Here is an 18,318-nt window from a genome sequence, read left to right as displayed (position 1 = left end):
CACTTTCCCAGCCCTCTTGTTCATTTTAAAAAGAAATAATTAGGGGCTGGGAATGTGGCTTAGTGGTAGAGTGCTTGCCCAGCAGACATGAAGCCCTGGGTTCAAGTCCTCAGTATCACATACACAGAAAAAGCCAGAAGTGGTACTGTGGCTAGAGTGGTAGAGTGCTAGCCCTGAGCTTCAAAAAAGCTCAGGGACAGTGCCCAGGCCCTGAGTTCAAGCTCCAGGACTGATACACACACACACACACAAATGACTGAAAAGGCAATAATTGCACTAGGTTGCTTTAGAAAATAATTATTTCCAATTAATTATAATATACACATAAAACTCCACTTAATACATATAGATACACACAGGAAAATGATGCTCTATTTATTGCAATCTGGATTGGAAAAAAAAAACAGACACAAATCTGAGTATAATTACATGATGGAGAATTCTCTGGAGTTGCACTGTGAACTAAAAGATACATGTGGGGATTAGAAGTGTAGTTGAGAAAGTACGAAAGTGGCTTTTTGTGTGTGTGACAGTACTGGTTCATGAACTCAGGATCTGTGTACTCTAGTTTGATTTTCTTGCTCATAGTTAGTGCTTTACCACTTGAGTCAGGCCTCCAGCTAAGCTTTTTACTAGTTAACTGAAGAGAGAGTCTCCAGGATATTTTTTTTTGACCTGGCTAGCTTCAAACCTTGATCCTCACATCTTAGCCCCTGAGCAGCTAGGATTATAGGTATGAACCACTGGTACCCAGCCAGAAATGCCTTTTATATAAGGTAGTTTCAGTATATAAAACTAAGAATGTTTTTACATCTTTTTGTTCAAATCACTAAAGTATTAGATGCAATAAGAAGAAATGGTTGGCAAACTAATACATATATTAGAAAATGTATTTCCTGAATTATGTTATACTTCAAATAGCATTTAAAATCTTGCTATATCATAAGAAAACCTCTAGAAAATATAATTTCTGAATTTTCATCTAGAATTTAAAGCTATCTACTGTATGAGAGAACCTTTGGATTTATAAAAAGAAAGTATTTTAGCTTAACAAAATTACAGATAGTTGAGTCATGGGAAATTTTAGAAAATGGTGATATAAAACTTGGCATAGTTTTTTTACTCAGAGGGTACCTAAAATAGCTTTGTTCTTATAGAAGAAACCATTTCTACAATATACCCAAATAGAATCTTTCTAGTGAAAATGGAACTCTGGAAAGTCTATAGCTGGCAGCCAACTAAGATTGTGAATGAGAAATGGTCTCTAGAGACACTGTTGAGTACTTACTTCCTCTACATGGGACATGAGTATAAGAACTAAAATAGACATGCTTCAGTAAAAGTCAAGTATGTAAAACTCTAAGAACAGCTAAGGTTACTCTAGTATTTTGACAAGACAAAAATAGATCTTCCTTACTCAAGCTTCCTAAATGCCAGAAGTATTAATTTATAGTTACAGAATTATCGATATTTCATTTACATATAACAAGTTATTTGCTATCTGCAAATTAGTGGGCTAGATCTTGCTCAAATCTGTAAAGTTTTCCAACTTAACCAGACTAAAGAGAATTCAAATACTGTCACAAATTTGACTGAGTTTCAGTAGGTCTTACAAAGTCTTCATAGGATTTTTTTTTTACTACTAAACACTTATATTTATGAATAGCATTTTATTTTTTTAAGTTAGGACCACCAAATGTGAACATGCTACCTTACTACACACACCAAAAACAAAGAAAGAAAGAAAGAAAGAAAGAAAGAAAGAAAGAAAGAAAGAAAGAAAGAAAGAAAGAAAGAAAGAAAGAAAGAAGATGCAACAAAGTACTTGATGTGATAAAAGACTATTTTTCAAATAATAAAACTGTTTTTAAATGTTGGGGTGTCATTTCTAGGGGGAAATTAGGTGAGATACAAATAAACTAAGCAAATGTAAAGATCACTTGCATGGCTAATGATATCATGGGGTAGGCCATAGCTTCTTAAGTGTTTATACTTAGATCATAGTGTTTAACATATTGTGTTTACTGTAGCAGTTTGAAAGTGATATAGACATATGTAAAACTAAAATCTTAATTCAAGAAGAAAGTCCTATTTTTGCATTATAGGGTGGTTGTTATTAAAAAGAGAAAGTGATAGTTTTACTTGAGACCATTGGAGTTCTAGTACTAGTAGATAACCGTATCAGAGATCCTTTCCAGAGTAATGGGTTATTCCCTTTTCTTTTTGATTATCAGTTTCTTAGATATTAAATTCTCAAGCATCTTCGTAAGATTATATAGCACTGAAAGGAACCAATTAAGCTGAGTGAATTGTGTCATTGTTTAAAAAATGATAGGCATGGTTATGCACATCTGTAATTCTACTAAGAGATGGAAGGAGGATTGCAAGTTCAATGCCAGCCTAGGCTATGTTGTCAGAAAAAAAAACCAAAACACTCATAAAAATTTACTCAGAATACAATGAGTGGTAGATTCTATAAATTATAAAAATAGGTAGTTCTAGAAGAAAATTTGTTTTACACATTAAGAACAAATAGCTAAAGTGAGCTTCCTACTATTTAGTTTGGAAAAATGGGTTTTCTAGATACATGGAAAATACTTAGAAAGGCAGAGAACTGGGAAACAGAATAGTGCATTCTGGGTATTATGAAGAGCTTGTTAATCAATATAAGTGCAAAGAAGTGGATGAGAGTGAGTGTGAAGGGATGTGCTGAGACTAGTTAGATCCTGCTGCTCTAAAGCCTTTGGTATTACTTCTACGTAACAGGAAACTAGTAAACAGCGATAGTAGAGGTGATACATCAACTTACCTCTTTACTCACAGCTCTGTATTTGTCAAAGTTTGGGGGTACTATAATAAGTTGTGGGCAGAGTCTCTTAGCAATAAATCCTGGCATAGCTGCACGAACACCAAACCTCCTTGCATGGTAATTTGAAGTAGACTGAAAGAAAATGGACCACATTGGGAAAAACAAACAAACCTAAATCGACATATTGATCACTGCATTCAACCAGAGACACATTACTAATGTACATTTTTCAATTCAAGGGCATTCTTTTATAGGACATTGTCTTAACCACATTTTGACTTTACCTTGTCATGGTTTTATGATGCCATAACCCTGTCTCACTACTGTCTCTATATTTACAATGTGATACCAGGTATTAAGTAAGTCTATGCTAATAAACTCTTCTCTAAGATAAGCACGATACCAGGCATTAAGTAAGTCTGTGTCAATAAAATATTCTTTAAGATGGGCATGATAGTCTTGAGTGAAGATTGGAAGGTTTGAACAAAAGCAGAGATTCTTAGTTTTGGGGAAAATTAATGATATTCTAAATATACTAGTAAAATATGTTATACTATAATCAAGATTTTAAAACCTTTGCTGTCAAAGTCCAGAAAGTAAATGATCACTTTAGGCTTTGCAGATTATATGGTTTTAGTTGTGATTAGTTCTACTCAACTCTGTTCTTTTATTATGATAGTAATAATACTAACTCTGTCCCAGTAAAATTTATTTACAAAAATAAAGGTGTCAGATCAGATGTAATTCTGACTTATGCCTGTAATTCCAGTTACTCAGAGGGCTGAGATCTGAGGATCAAGGTTGGAAGCCAGCCAAGAACCAGTCAAAAGTTGGGTGCAGTGGTGTGGTTCAAGAAGTATAGCACCAGCCTTCAGTGAAACATTTAAAAGATAGCGCCCATGCTCGGCGTTTAACCCCTAGTCCCAGCACTGTCCCACCCCCCAATAAAAAAAGGTGACAGGACAGACTTGTCCTAAAAGCTACTGTTCGAAATTATCTGGTTTAGAATTCTTTTCTTGGAGGTATTGGTGTTTAACTCAGTACCTCATGTTTTGCCCCTTTATTCCACTCGTTATTTTGAGATAGTTCACTTTTTGCATAGGCCGCTGCCTGGACTACAATCCTCTTATTTAACACTTCGCACCATAGCCAAAATTACAGGTACATGTGTGTCCAGCTACTGGATGAGAACAGGTCTTGTGAACTTTTTGCTTGGGTTGGCCTTGTATTATAATCTTCTTAATCTCAGCCTCTTGAACAGCTAGGATTACAGCTACCACACTTGGCTACATTATTTTTCTTTCTTTTTCAATTAGCTTGAACTCTGGGCCTGGGTGCTGTCCCTAAGCTCTTCAGCTCAAGGCAAATGACTCTGGGTGTTGGTGGCTCACACCTGTAATCCTAGCTACTAAGGAGGCTGAGATCTGAGGATCACGATTCAAAGCCAGCCTGGGCAGGAAGTCCATGAGACCCTTATCTCCAATAAACCACCAGAAAATGGTAAGGGGTGCTGTGGCTCAAGTGATAGAGTGCTAGCCTTGAGCTGAAATACTGAGGGACAGCATCCAGGTCCAGAGTTCAAGCCCCATGACTGACAAAAAAAAAAAAAAAGTCTCATGATTTTCCTGCCTGGGCTGGCTTTGAACCTTTTTTTTTTTTTTTTTTTTTGTCGGTCGTGAGGCTTGAACTCTGGGCCTGGGCGCTGTCCCTCAGCTCTTCAGCTCAAGGCGAGCGCTCTACCACTTGAGCTACAGCGCCACTTCCGGTTTTCTGGTGGTTTATTGGAGATAGGAGTCTCACAGTCTTTCCTGCCCGGGCTGGCTTTGAACCGCGATCCTCAGATCTCAGCCTCCTGAGTAGCTAGAATTACAGGCGTGAGCCACCAGCGCCCGGCTTGGCTTTGAACCTTGATCCTCAGATCTTAGCCTCCTGAGTAGCTAGGATTACAGGTGTAAGCCATTGGAGCCCAGCTTTCTTCAATTATCTTTATCTAGAATACTTTAGAAAAATCTGATATGCAAGGGAAGGATATAATGTCACTCTACCATCCTACTGGATTTGTGACTGGGAAGGTTATTGTCTCTCTGAGTCTGCTATTATTTTAGTCAAAAGAAAATAAATACAGGTGCCTTAAGGTATGTTGAGAGATTTAAATACTGAGTATAGATAAGGCATTTAAAAAATAGTCACCAAACTTAGACCTTAATAAAGACTTCTTTCTTCATGAACCAATAAACTTACTTGAATATGTTAGGAAATTCCCTTTTTGTCTTTTATCTTGACCTACTTACCAACATACTCAGTGATCCTACAGCAATGGGTTTATCCTTCAATTCTGGATTATCCCTCATTTCTACAGCTGCATAGAAAGCATCCATGTCAATATGCACAATGGTATTGTTTAGATTCCGGCTCTGTTCCAACTCCAGTGCAAATCTGTCAACCTTAAACAAAAAAGAAGTAACAGTTTTAGACCATGTAATATTGAAAAAGCATAATAATTTTAAATTATAAGGTATCTATTTGTCTGTCTCTGTCCATCTCTGTACATCCATCCATCCACTTGACCTATGGGTGCATATTCATTGTTGTTTTTGGGTGCATCTGGACATATAATGTATTGATGTTTATTAAGGCTGATTGCTTTTATTCTCACAAATGGTCACTTTCAAATATCTTTTCCTGATAACTCTCCATATGCCCAGGAAGATCACAAGCTTTTTGTTTTTGTTAACAAGGTAATTGAATGAATGAATGAGCTATCACAACTGCTAATATGAACTGATTCTACTACTTTATAATTATGGAGAACTTACTATAACTGCAAGTTTCAATTTAGGTAAAATAACTCCCATTTGAAATAGTAACAAAGGAAATGTACAACAAAAGGTTACACCTGTTTGGCAAATGATGGATGCTATGGGAATAGTAATATATACAACTAAACATGTAGAAACATCTTAGCCTATACAAATACAAACTGAAAACATACACTATGATTTACTTCTTGTAAACTTTAATATGTGTCAAATATAACAATGAAGAATTTAATCTTCAAACAATTTTTGTCTCTAAAGAGAGAAACAATGGGATTGAGAAGAAATGAAAGTGAGTAGAAATAATCAAAGGTGGTAAGAAAGGGGTTTATGTAGTAGATACATTCCCAACTGTTGCTTTCTGTAGGCTTTTCCTGTAATACTATGAATTCACTTTCCCAGCTTACCCACAGATGAGGGTGTCATGTGACAGTTTTTCTTTTTTTTTTTTTTTTTTTTTTTGTTGATCGTAGGGCTTGAACTCTGGGCCTGGGCACTGTCCCTGAGCTCTTCAGCTCAAGGCGAGCGTAGTACCACTTGAGCCACAGCCTGACTTCCGGCTTTTTCTGTGTATGTGGTGCTGAGGAAACGAACCCAGGGCCTCATGCATGTGAGGCAAGCACTCTACCACTGAGCCACCTTCCCAGTCCCCATATGACAGTTTTAATCTCTGTAACATATTAGAAATGGGGAGCTAGGAAAGTAAAATCACAAGTGTTAACTGAACTGAAGAACATGAGGAGCTTGACACAGTGCAAGTTTAATCAATGCAATCACTACTAAAAGGATCAGTGGATAGCTGCATTAACAAAACAATAAAAAAAAGAGTAAACAGCCTCAAATAAGCAAAGGGGGTGATGCTAGAATGAAACAATTACTATCATGTGGAGATCCTTAGAACAATTCCTTCAAAGATACACAGGCACAAGGGTATGATGTGGCTTTTCCCTCATGTTGGACTTTAACCCTGCCTCTACTTCTACAGTGTTTTCTTCATGGCTTTCCTTCTCAGCATTACTGTGACATCAGCTGTAGGCAAAAACTGCAATTCTCTCTTAGAATTATATTGTATTTGTCTGCAACAGACACACTGAGATGTTCAAGAGGACCTGACCTGTTTAGTCTGCAACTAACTGAAGGACCCCAGGTGCCTTCCTGAGCCTGGAACACCTTTTCTAGCTCTGTCACAGACCTTGAGGTAACTTTTGTAACTTAACTGGTCTCTGTCCTCTGTGCTGTAGAATGTAATGTTCTCTTACTTGTTCTCTTGCTCTTCCCAAGGCCCTTTCTGTATTAGACAGTAAATTGTGAGTTCCTTTGGGAGAAACATTATATCTACCTTAAAATCTTAGCCAGGTGCCAGGAGCTCACACTTGTAATCCTAGCTACTCAGGAAGCTGAGATCTGAGGATCTTGGTTCAAAGCCAGCCCAGGCAGAAAACCAGAAGTGAAGCTATGGCTCAAAGTGGTAGAGCACTAGCCTTGAGCTGATGAGCTCAGAGACAGTGCCTAGGTCCAGAGTTCAAGCCCCACAACCACCACAACCACCACCACCACCACCAACAACAACAACAACAATCTTTCTCTACAAGAGAGGTAGAAGGGGAGATGGAAATTATACTAATGCATTAACTGGTAAAAAAGAAGAGCAGTATTAGAAAATTTTTGGATAAGACTAGTTTCTTACCATGAAACACTGTCCTTAGTAAGTGGAACTTTTCAATTTTACTCAAATTATTCTGATTTAAAAGTTTCTTCTGGGGGGGTCTGAAGACCACCCTATGTGGGGGTCTGCGTCTGGGCAGGGGTGGGCCTCACCACTCACCAGCACTCTCCAGGATGGGCCTCCCAAGAAAGTTTCTTTTAGTGCTTCTATTCAGGGAATTATGAACACATTAAAGAGACTAATAAAAGCAAGAAGAGACTAAAAGCTCATCTATAGTAATCAAAAAAATATGCCTAATACATGCCTAATAATAACAAGGGAGTGGCATCTGGAATATTTTGAGCTGGAGTCATCTGGAGAAAAAAAGATAATAGAAAGCAACCCAAATGGGAAAACAATTGTCCTTCGACTCATATATCAATGTTCTGACAGTCTCCAGCAATCTATTCTTCCTCCTGCTTGTTGCCAGTGTACAGTTGCCAAAAGGAAAACTCCCCACTGCGTGACTCATACATTCCACTTTCCTTTACTATCTGTCATTAGTTACCCTTGTCTGAACCCTTCTCTTTCTACATATACGAGATGCACACCATCAGTGCCTTTTCAACTTTCTTCCCCTAAAGTCTTCATTCACTTTTCTTCCAGGCTCTCTCAAAAGAATTTCCAGTTCCAAGCTAAGAAGGTAACATGGACCTTGTTCCTTTTGCTACTGTGGAGATCTGGTGTGTACCATGGGAGTTAAAAATAATGGCTTTGGTTTGGGTATTAGGGCTGCTCATTATTTCCATGGCAGTGGGTAACTTAGCATTACTTTTCTTATTTGTACAAAAGGACTAACTAACCTCAAAAACGTTGTCTAAGGAATTAAAAGAGATACTAATGTAATACACTTAACGAGGGATAAGGGCAGGTGCAAAAATTATTGAGTTTATATATCATCTAAAATGGTAAGTGCTTTCTATATTAACTCATTTGCTGGTCAGAATAATTCCAAGATTATTTTTTCTACTTAATAAAACTCTGAGTCAGACACCTAGTAAATGATACAGCTAGACTAAAAAGCCTATGTTCTTTCTCTTATTTTATGATGCCTCTCCAAAAAATATACATCTATATATCTATAATCCATATAGATATAGATATATAGATACATAGATATATATTTGGTGCTGGTACTGTGGCTTGAACTCAGGGCCTGGGCAATGTCCCTGAGGTTTATTTGCTCAAGGCTAGTGCTCTAACACTTGAGCCACATCCCTTTTTTCAGCTTTTTGATGGTTAATTGGAGATGAGACTCTCATGGGCTGCCTGGGCTGGCTTTGAATCTCAATTCTCTCTCTCTTTTTTTTTTTTTTGGGTCCGGTCGTGGGGCCTGAACTCTGGGCCTGGGCGCTGTCCCTCAGCTCTTCAGCCCAAGGCTAGCACTCTACCACTTGAGCCACAGCGCCACTTCTGGCTTTTTTCTTACGTGGTGCTAAGGAATTGAACCCAGGGCCTCGAGCATGCAAGGCAATTGCTCTACCACTGAGCCACCTTCCCAGCCCTGAATCTCAATTCTCTTATCTCAGCCTCCTGAGTAGTTAATATTACAGGTGTGAGTCACTAGTGCCTAACCCAAAATAAATTTTTAAGTCTTTAGCAATGAAACAAATTCAAACAAAATTCTAATGATATATCTTAAATCCATACTGTCGTTTACTTGCTAAAACTCTCCATTTCTACTACATTTAGGAGGTTATTTCTGAACTATTTTCATATTAACTTAATGTTTCCTTTGACTACTGAGTTAATCTGAGTAGTTAATGACTGATTTTCTGTGTAGTTACTATTTAGCATAACATAAGATATTTATGTATTTCATATAAGAACTCATGTTATTGTAAGATATTTTAGTGGTTACAACAATGATCATGCCTTTAGGAAGTCAGATGAAAATATAAAATACTGACAGGTTCAGAGTAGATACCCCGGGAGTTCATGTCTACAGAGGTTATTTATCACAGCTTGACTAGCAACAGTTCACACTATTGTCATGTATAATAAAAATCTAGCACATGGAAATTTTATGACTTTAAAGAGAAACACTTTTTCTACTAAAACTTCTCTGGGTCTCTCAGATGTTTTTGACTCCTAAGGACTTCCTCAAATCTCCTCCGGTTTATACAACTTCTTTTAGAGGAAAGGCAACAAATGAGACAATTGAATAATCAACATAAAACACATTTCCTGCCATTCCTCTTGCAAAAGATGCCAGAGAACCTCCCATGAAATAGTCAACTAAAACTGGAACAAAATCTGAAGTTGTGTTACACAATGGAAGGCACTTTCTATCTCTTCAGAATATCTAAGTGTATTGTACCATTAAAATGGACCTTGAAGAATTTTATTAAATATTATAGATCAGTAAAACTTGTCAAAAAAACCCAGAAAACCAAATGCTTATTGAATACAGTCATTTTTAAAGTAATGTTGTTTTGGACAGAATGAATTTTTTTTTTTGGTCGGTCTTGGGACTTGAACTCTAGACCTGGGAGCTGTCCTTCAGCTCTTCAGCTCAAGGTGAGTGCTTTACCGCTTGAGCCACAGCGGTTTTCTAGTGGTTTATTGGAGATAAGAGTTTCATGGACTTTCCTGCCGTAGCCGGCTTTGAACTGTAATCCTCAGATCTCAGCCTCCTGAGTAGCTAGGATTACAGGCAAGAGCCACCAGCACACGGTGGACAATTTCTTTTGAATGAACTTAAGACATTATTTTTATCAATCTTAAAAATTTCATTCTAGCCAGGCGCCGGTGGCTCATGCCTGTAATCCTAGCTACTCAGGAGGCTGAGATCTGAGGATCATGGTTCAAAGCCAGCCCGGGCAGGAAAGGCTGTGAGACTCATATAACTCCAATAAACCACCAGAAAACCGGAAGTGGCACTGTAGCTGTAGTGGTAGAGTGCTAGCCTTGAGCTGAAGAGCTGATGGACACCGCTCACGCCCAGAGTTCAAGCCCCATGACCGACCAAAAAAAAAAAAAAAATCCAAGAAAAAAAACAGGTTTTTTTTTTTGTTGTTTTTGCCAGTCCTGGGGCATGAATCCTGGGCACTATCTCTGAGCTTCAAGGCTAGCCCTGTACCACTTGAGCCACAGTGCCACTTCCAGGTTTTTCTATTTATATGGTATTTAGGAATCGAACCCAAGGCTTCATGCATGCTAGGCAAGCTCTCTACCACTAAGCCACATTCCCAGCTCAAGAAATAACAGTTTTAAGGAAGAATTTTAAGAGAATATTAAACTACATATTTATTTATTTTATTTTTTGTGGTATGCTTACGAGGAAAATTACTTGAGCCACATCTTTAGTACCTATATATTTACATTTCAGTAAAATAATATGGTGCTGATATACGTAAAAACTAACTCACCTGACTACATGAGGGTAGCCAGAAACAAACCAAAGTACACAAGAATTTAGTACTTGAAAGGACGTTACTTCAATTCAGTGGAAAAAAAACTCATAATACAGTAATTGGAGTTGGGCAAGTTAATTATCATTAGGAAAAATATAATACCAATTAGAGAAAAATATCCTTTACATCTTACATGAAAACAAATTCTAAAATATTGCTCTTTAAAAGAAAGATACTGTTAAGAAAGTAAAACATAAGTTATAGACAGGGAGAAAATAGCTGAAAAAACAACTGATATAGGACTAATAACCAAAACATAGAATTCTAAAAATCAACCATAAAACAAAACAACCAAACATTTAAAAAGGGGTCCCAAATCTCCTTAATACTGTCACTTCACCAAAGAAGATATTCAGATGAAAGATGGCAAGAACATGAAAAGATGCTTAAAATCCTACATCACTGGGGAAATGCCAATTAAAATGGGATCATATTATACTGTATATCTATTAGAATATCCAAAACCTAGAATACTGACAACAGTAAATGCTGGTTGCACAGAATGTGTAGCAATGCCCACTTGCTGATGGTGGGAATTACTACACATGGTTCAGTCAGGCTGGAAGACAGTTTGGAAGTTTCATGTAAAACTTGGCATTTTCTTACCATAATATTCAGCAATTACAGCTCCTTTGCATTTATTCAAATGAGCTGAAAATTTATTTCCACAAACAGAACTGCACATGGATGTTTATAAATAGTTTATTCATAATTAACCAGACTCAGAAGTAATCAAGATGCCCCTCCTTATGGGAATGGATACATAAAATTGTGGTACATCCAGATGTTGGAGAGCTATTGAGACATAAACAGACATGGAGCCACTCTAAATGAATATTGCTATATTAAAGAAGTAGATCTGAAAGAGGCTACATACTGTCAGATTCCAGCTAGATGGCATTTGGCAAAGGGAACACTCTGGGCATAGTAAAAGGGTTAACATGGAGGGAGGGCAGTTAGCTGAGCACAAAGGACTTTCAGGGCAGTAAAAATACTCTGAATAGTATGATGGTGAATATATAACTTTGCCCAAATTTATAAAATATACAACAACATGAAACTATCAATTTTGAGTGATAATGATATGCCAAAGTAGTTTCATTAATTCTTGTGGGAAGTGATGCTAGTGAGGGAAGTTAGCCTGTAAAGGGGCAAAGGTATAGGAAAAAATCTCATTTTAAAACAGCTCTAAAAATAAAGGTCTTTAAAAATACCATTGGATTTCAAACTTAAAATATATATAGGGATAACGCTGCAAAGTTAAACGATAACATATTGGAAGTAGACTTATAACAAATGGCAAGAAAAGAAATCCTTAATGCATAATAAGATCTTTCAAATCAAGAGAAATGGATATAAACTCTCCTAGAAATGTGGGCATAGGAAATGGCTTTGGACTGACAGTTGAACTTCCAAATGCATTCTCCTTCCTTTCACAGTAACAGCTTTTAGCTGGGCACATGGCCACCTGGCCAGAGAAGATATTTTATAGCTTCTCATCTAACTCTGTGTGGCTCTGTAGCTTAAAGTACTGCCAAAAAATGCAAGTTTTAGTACTGTATATTTTCTTTTCACTTGTTTAAAAGCAAATTACTTGCTTTTAACTTTTCCCCCACTCTGCTTTTACTAGAATATGAAATGAGGATAATTTACGTTTGTCAGGTCCAGGTAAGAATAATACCAGGGGAGGCTACAAGAATAAGATTTAAAGAATTTGCATCTTGAAATTACTATGATAAACAGGGCCAACTCATCAGCTTGAACTATTTACCTATTTATTATATGAGAAAGAAAAAAGACTTTTTTAATGTATGTTATTGGGACTTACTGTACTGCTTTAACCATGACTCCAGGCCCTTTTACTTCTAGTGTTTTTTAAAATAGAGGCTCATGGTTTTTTGTTTGTTTGTTTTTTGCCCAGGCTGAGCTCAAAAAATAATCCTCTTATTTTTGCTTTCTAGGAAGCTGGGACAACTGCTATGTACCACTTCATCCAGCCTATTTTTGAGAAAAGGCTTCACTGATGTGTTTATCTGGTCTGTGTCAAATTATGATCCTTCTATTTCTACTTTGCAAGTAGTTGGGATTACAGTCATGTGTCACTAAGCCTAACCCCCCAAATAAGTTCTTATTTAAAATATATTGCTTGTGCCAGTTACTTCACCTATAAACTAACAAGAAGAATAAAAAAGGTCATCCTTACAATTAAAAAAATAATGGCTAATATGTACAAAGATATTCTTTCTGTCATAATAAAAGGGAAATTAAAATAACCATAAGATAATATTTTGGACATTATGTAAACAAAAATGAAACTTAAATTGATATAATCTCATTTCTGATTTTATAACTTTACTTTACTATAGTTGTATTTTAAGTTACTTCTTACTTTATAGATATGTTTCCTCCCTTCCTTCCTTCCAAAATCAGCATTACAGAAAATCTGCCATTTTTATCATTTTTATCCTGTGGCCATGTGACCTTTTCTCACTACAGTATGAAACACAGGGTTGGGTGCTGGTGGTTCATGCCTATAATCCTAGATACTTAGGAGGCTGATATCTGAAGATCACAGTTTGAAGTATATCCAAGCAGGAAAGTCCATGAGAGTCTTATCTCCAATTAACCACCAGAAAATCAGAGTGGTGCTGTAGCACAAAGTGTCAGAACTTTAGTCTTAAGGAAAAGAGCTCAGGGATGGTGCCAAAGCCCTGTGTTCAGGCCCAATGACCACCAAAAAAAAAAGCACATAGGTTTTGAGTTGAGTTTTAGCTTTGCTAAATACCTATGAATCAGGGCAAGTTACTTAAGACTATATTTACTCTTTGTATAATGATGGTGGCAAGGCCTGGCGTGGACTTGAAGTAAATGAGGAGAGTACTGACTGCTTAGCAAAGTGTGTACATCTGCTGAATGGGTCTGCCTTCACTGTAATAAACACATTTCATCTTGCCTGCAGTTATGACCTGATGATGGTGCATGATAGCTGTCAATTACCATTCCACCAACTTCCACTCTAAGGACTGAATTAATACCTGTAATTGGGCTTTCCTTAGCTGCTGACTGGTAATTTGAGCTTTTTGTTGCATCATGTTATCAATTCGCTGGTTGACTTGCTTTTCCTTCTTGAGCTCGTTCCCATAAAATCTGGAGCCCTGTGGAGGAAACAAAGTAGAGGATAAATGTCAGAAAGAAAATATCACTGTAATGTGACCTGCTGGCTGAGAGTACTCATTCTGGAATCAGATTGATTGAACTCAAAACAATTACTTACTAGTTGGGTAACTTCAAAATACTTTACCTACTATTTATCTATTTCTTTATCTGTAACAGTAAATATTAATAGTTATTGAAGTCATACAATTGTTGTGAGACAGAACTAATCACAGGCTCTGTGAGTTGAAAGCTGCATTCAGAAAAAAAGTGTCATAGGCCTAAGTCAGCTGGGTCATCAGTTATCTCCTTCACCATTCAGAAATTTAATGTTAAGTCATTAATAAAATGCAGCAGATACTTACCATTCTAGCACTGAACAATGCTTAGTAATTTATCAGATTGATAGACATCAAGATATATTTACTTTTGGCTATGCTGCTATGAATTTGTTTGTGAGGATTTTCATTCTGTCATTCTCCTGGGTATCTTAACCTTGGAATGGAATTCCTGTGTCATATAGTAACCATAGATAACTTTGAGAGAGAAGCCACTGTGTTTTCCAAGTAACTGAGCTATTATACAATCCTACTAGCAATGTATGAAGGTTTCAACTTCTCCATATCCTTGTCAACACTGTGATTGTGTTATTATAGACATTTGTGACAATAATACTGTGAACAGCATTTCAGTGTTTTAATATTTACATGTTTTGGTCTGAGAGCAGGACTTGAACTCACTACTGATACTTTTGTTACCAACTGAGCCAGACCTCCAACCCCAAAATTTATATTTTCTTAATGACTAATGATGCTGAATAGACTTCCATGTACCTATAAGTCATAGCATATCTTCTTTACTGAAATGTCCATTCATATCTTTTTGATAGAATTGTTTGCTAATGTTTATGTTACCTCAGCTTGGTAAGTCCAAAACTTTAGCGATACCTTCTACTGATACAGTTTGGGCATGATAATACATTTACAAACTAGTAAAAGAATAAACTGAAACAACCAGTAAGGAGAGTGATTTGACAATTCATAAAAATTATACATGCACCAGACTAGGTAGACAAATCCTCCAAGATTCTCATCTATAATTAATCCCCAAACAGCTGGAAGTGCAGCTGTGGCTCAAGTGGTAGAGTGCCAGCCTAGAAAAAGCTAAGGGAGTGTGCCCTACTCTGAATTCAAGCCCCAGTACATCATACATACAAATATTTTAATGAAAGAGATATTCAATCAAAACTTAATCTGGTTCTTTTAAACAGAAAACTTAGTAGTAACAAAAGTATAGACATAAAAAGAAACAAGGAACAAACCTTTGTTGCTTCCATTATAATTTTGTTAATTTTCTCTTTATCCAATCCTTCCATTCCTGCTTTGTTGTCATTAAGTCCCATCCTAAGAAGCAGGTCATCTTTGTAACTGTCACTTTTCTCCTTTGTGCTGTCCATGGTGCAAACTTAAAAGTAGTTTCTTCTTTATAATCTGAAGAAGCATATATAATGAGGTCTTTTTTAGAAAGCAACCATAGAGGGGAAAACTCAAAGGTTTAGACAACTGGAAATCCAGTCAAACAATTTTTTAAATGATTAAGAACTCTTTGCTCCAGAAAAATTGTTAATCAAATTTCTATAATTAATATCACAGGATGACTGTATTCTTAGAGAGAGGAAGGGAATAAATACTTTCTGCATGCTTTGTAGCAGTCATTATGCTTAGGGTTCTGCACATAGGCCCTGTACAGCCTTACAGGTAGATATTATCACTCTGTATAAAAAGGCAAGAAACTTCAGTCGGGACATGTCTACTTAAGAACAGGCAACAGGTGTTCAACACAACCATGAGCCCAAATCTCATGTTTTGATCCAGATTAACCTTACATAGTAAATACAAAGTAACTCTTTCAATTACCATCTATTGTGTACAGAGCTCCATTCTTAAGTAAAAAAACACAGGCACAAACCTACCTACTTCCAGGAACTTACAATGTTATGTCACTCCTAAGGCTAAGAAAGGTCACAGAGGCACATACCTATAGCCTAGCTACCAGGCCAAGGAAGTAGGAGCATTTAAGCCCAACAGTTTGAGTCCAAGAGCAATCTGAGCAAAGAGGAAAAAAAAAGAAATAAAAGAAAACAGAAAAGAAATAAAATATTTTCATGTAATAATTCTTTAAGATCTCTATGTAGTTCTTTGTAGTTTACTTTCATATACATTAGCTTACTTTAAAAACTTTTTTACAAGAGGATTCAGGATATAGCTCAGTTATAGATTATTTTACTAGTATACACAAGGCACAAAGTTTAATCCCCAATATGGCAAAAAATAAATAAAAAGAAAAGAAATTTCAGCAAGGTTAAATGAACAGCTCATCATAACTTTGCTAGTATAAAGAATTGGGAATTCAAGTCTCCTCTTTTTCCAACTTTAATGTACCTTTCCTGACATCACTGTTGTCTCATTTGAGTTTCAGTAATGATAGAAATAAGTGACTGGGTGAACAACAACCAAGGTTCTTTTTTTTTTTTTTTTTAATTTTTTTTTTTTTTATTCCGGTCATGGGGCCTGAACTCTGGGCCTGGGCGCTGCCCCTCAGCTCTTCAGCTCAAGGCTAGCACTCTACCACTTGAGCCACAGCGCCACTTCCGGCTTTTTTCTTATGTGGTGCTGAGGAATCGAACCCAGGGCGTCGAGCATGCAAGGCAAGTGCTCTACCACTGAGCCACATTCCCAGCCCACAACCAAGGTTCTAAGAGAAGATTTTATCTATCTATCTATCTATCTATCTATCTATCTATCTATCTATCTATCTATCTATCTATCTATCTATCTATCTATCTATCGTAGTACTGAGGTTTTGAACTCTGTTTTCTCTGCCACTTGAGCCACATCTCTAGTTTTTCTGCTTTTAAGTTATTATTATTTTTTCTAGATAGGGTTTTCTGCTTTTTTTTTTTTTTTTTTTTTTGCCCCAGCTGGCCACAGACTGTGAACTTCCCACGTATATCTCTGATTTAGCTGGGATTACAGACATTCAACACCATGCTCAGCTTGTTTGTTAAGATTGTCTCACACTAACTTTTTGCTTTGGCTGTAGTTAGGATTACAGGTGTAGGCTGTCCCTCCCAGTTATGACAGTAACTTATTTACATCCACTAGAGGAGACTCCATCTTGAGGAAATTTTCTTAACAATGCTACTTCTATTTGAGGTACCAAAAAAGAATAAAGGTAATTTTGAGCTTTAAGTATTGCGATTATGGTGGCAGTTTCACTGGGGGTGGAGGTGGGGGGAGAAAGAGCAAAGTATATGCCTGTTATCTCAGCACTCAAGAGGCAGAGAAGAATTATGAGTTCAAAATCAGCCTGGGCTACATAGCAAAACCCTATAAAATAAAATAAAGCGGAAGTGGTGCTGTAGCTCAAGTGGTAGAGCACTAGCCTTGAGCTAAAGAGCTGAGGGACAGCGCCCAGGCCCAGAGTTCAGGCCCATGACTGGACCCAAAACAAAAACAAAAGTCTTACAGACTTTCCTGTCTGGACTGGCTTTGAATGTGATCTGATCTCAGCCTCCTGAGTAGCTAGGATTATGGCTGTGAGCCACCAGCACCCAGAAAGAAACAGTGATTTTTGCTCAAAACAGACATGTGAGGTAACAACTGAGTTATAAAGACAAGGGGTTCAACGTGGCTCATGGGTTTGGAGGATCCAGTCTAGGATTAGTTGGCTTTGTTGTTTTGTGGTAGTGATGAGGTAGTATATCATGGCAGGAGTATATGATAGAACCAAACCTCTTACCTCATCTCAAGCCAGGGAGGAGAGAGGATAGAGGAGATGTGGGAAGGGAAAGAGAAAGGAGAGGAGGGAGGGCGAGAGGAGAGCTGAGGGAGGGGGAGAGGGGAGAAAGGGGGGGGAGAGAGAGAGGGAGAGAGAGAGGAAGAGAGGGAGGGAGAAACAGAGAGGGAGAGAGAGAGGGAGAAGAGAGAGAAAGAGAAAAGAGAGAGAGAATGAGAGAGAGAGAGAGAGAGAGAGAGAGAGAGAGAGAGAGAGAGAGAGAGAGAGAGAGAGAGAGAGAGATTTGACCCCAAACTTAAGGTATTCCTGTATAAGCTTCCCAAATGCTGAGATTACAGGTATATACCACCATGTTCAGACTTGAAATGGTGAAATGTATCAAAGGAAAAAAATATTGAATGGATTGTTTGTACACCTTATTTGACATATGGATGCTTTATATTCATTAGCTAGCCAAACCTTGAGAAGAATTGGTTTGCGTCAATTTTGGACTGGAAAAACTGAGCTACTGGGAAAATTGTGAGACAGATGGTTTTCTGTTACTTTCCTGCCTGTTGATACCTGCTTATGTTGCAACTCAAGTAGTTTCATCATTTAATATCATGTATGTGTCAATGACTT

The 18,318-nt window shown here is 37.3% G+C and overlaps 1 protein-coding gene across 4 annotated transcripts in view; it reads right to left on the bottom strand.

The window, feature by feature from the left end:
• Positions 1-18,318, bottom strand: part of LOC138833017 (DNA polymerase kappa-like) — a 58,292-nt gene that overhangs the window by 21,869 nt on the left and 18,105 nt on the right. For 3 of the 4 annotated variants that reach the window (XM_070031372.1, XM_070031374.1, XM_070031371.1), the window contains exons 2-5: positions 15,221-15,389; positions 13,782-13,901; positions 5,101-5,253; positions 2,810-2,941 (exon numbers count right to left, since the gene is read on the bottom strand). In XM_070031372.1, the coding sequence (XP_069887473.1) occupies positions 2,810-2,941; positions 5,101-5,253; positions 13,782-13,901; positions 15,221-15,355 (540 nt within the window). In that variant the 5' untranslated portion in view covers positions 15,356-15,389. Of the gene's footprint in view, positions 1-2,809; positions 2,942-5,100; positions 5,254-13,781; positions 13,902-15,220; positions 15,390-15,936; positions 16,005-18,318 lie in introns of all 4 variants that reach the window. The other variant, XM_070031373.1, reaches the window with a different exon arrangement.

This window comes from Dipodomys merriami, unplaced genomic scaffold, assembly GCF_024711535.1.
Source record: "Dipodomys merriami isolate MVZ:Mamm:240054 unplaced genomic scaffold, mDipMer1.0.p SCAF_20, whole genome shotgun sequence".
Lineage (NCBI taxonomy): Eukaryota > Metazoa > Chordata > Mammalia > Rodentia > Heteromyidae > Dipodomys > Dipodomys merriami.
Note: the sequence above shows the minus strand (reverse complement) of the source record. Positions and strands in the feature narration are given on the sequence as shown.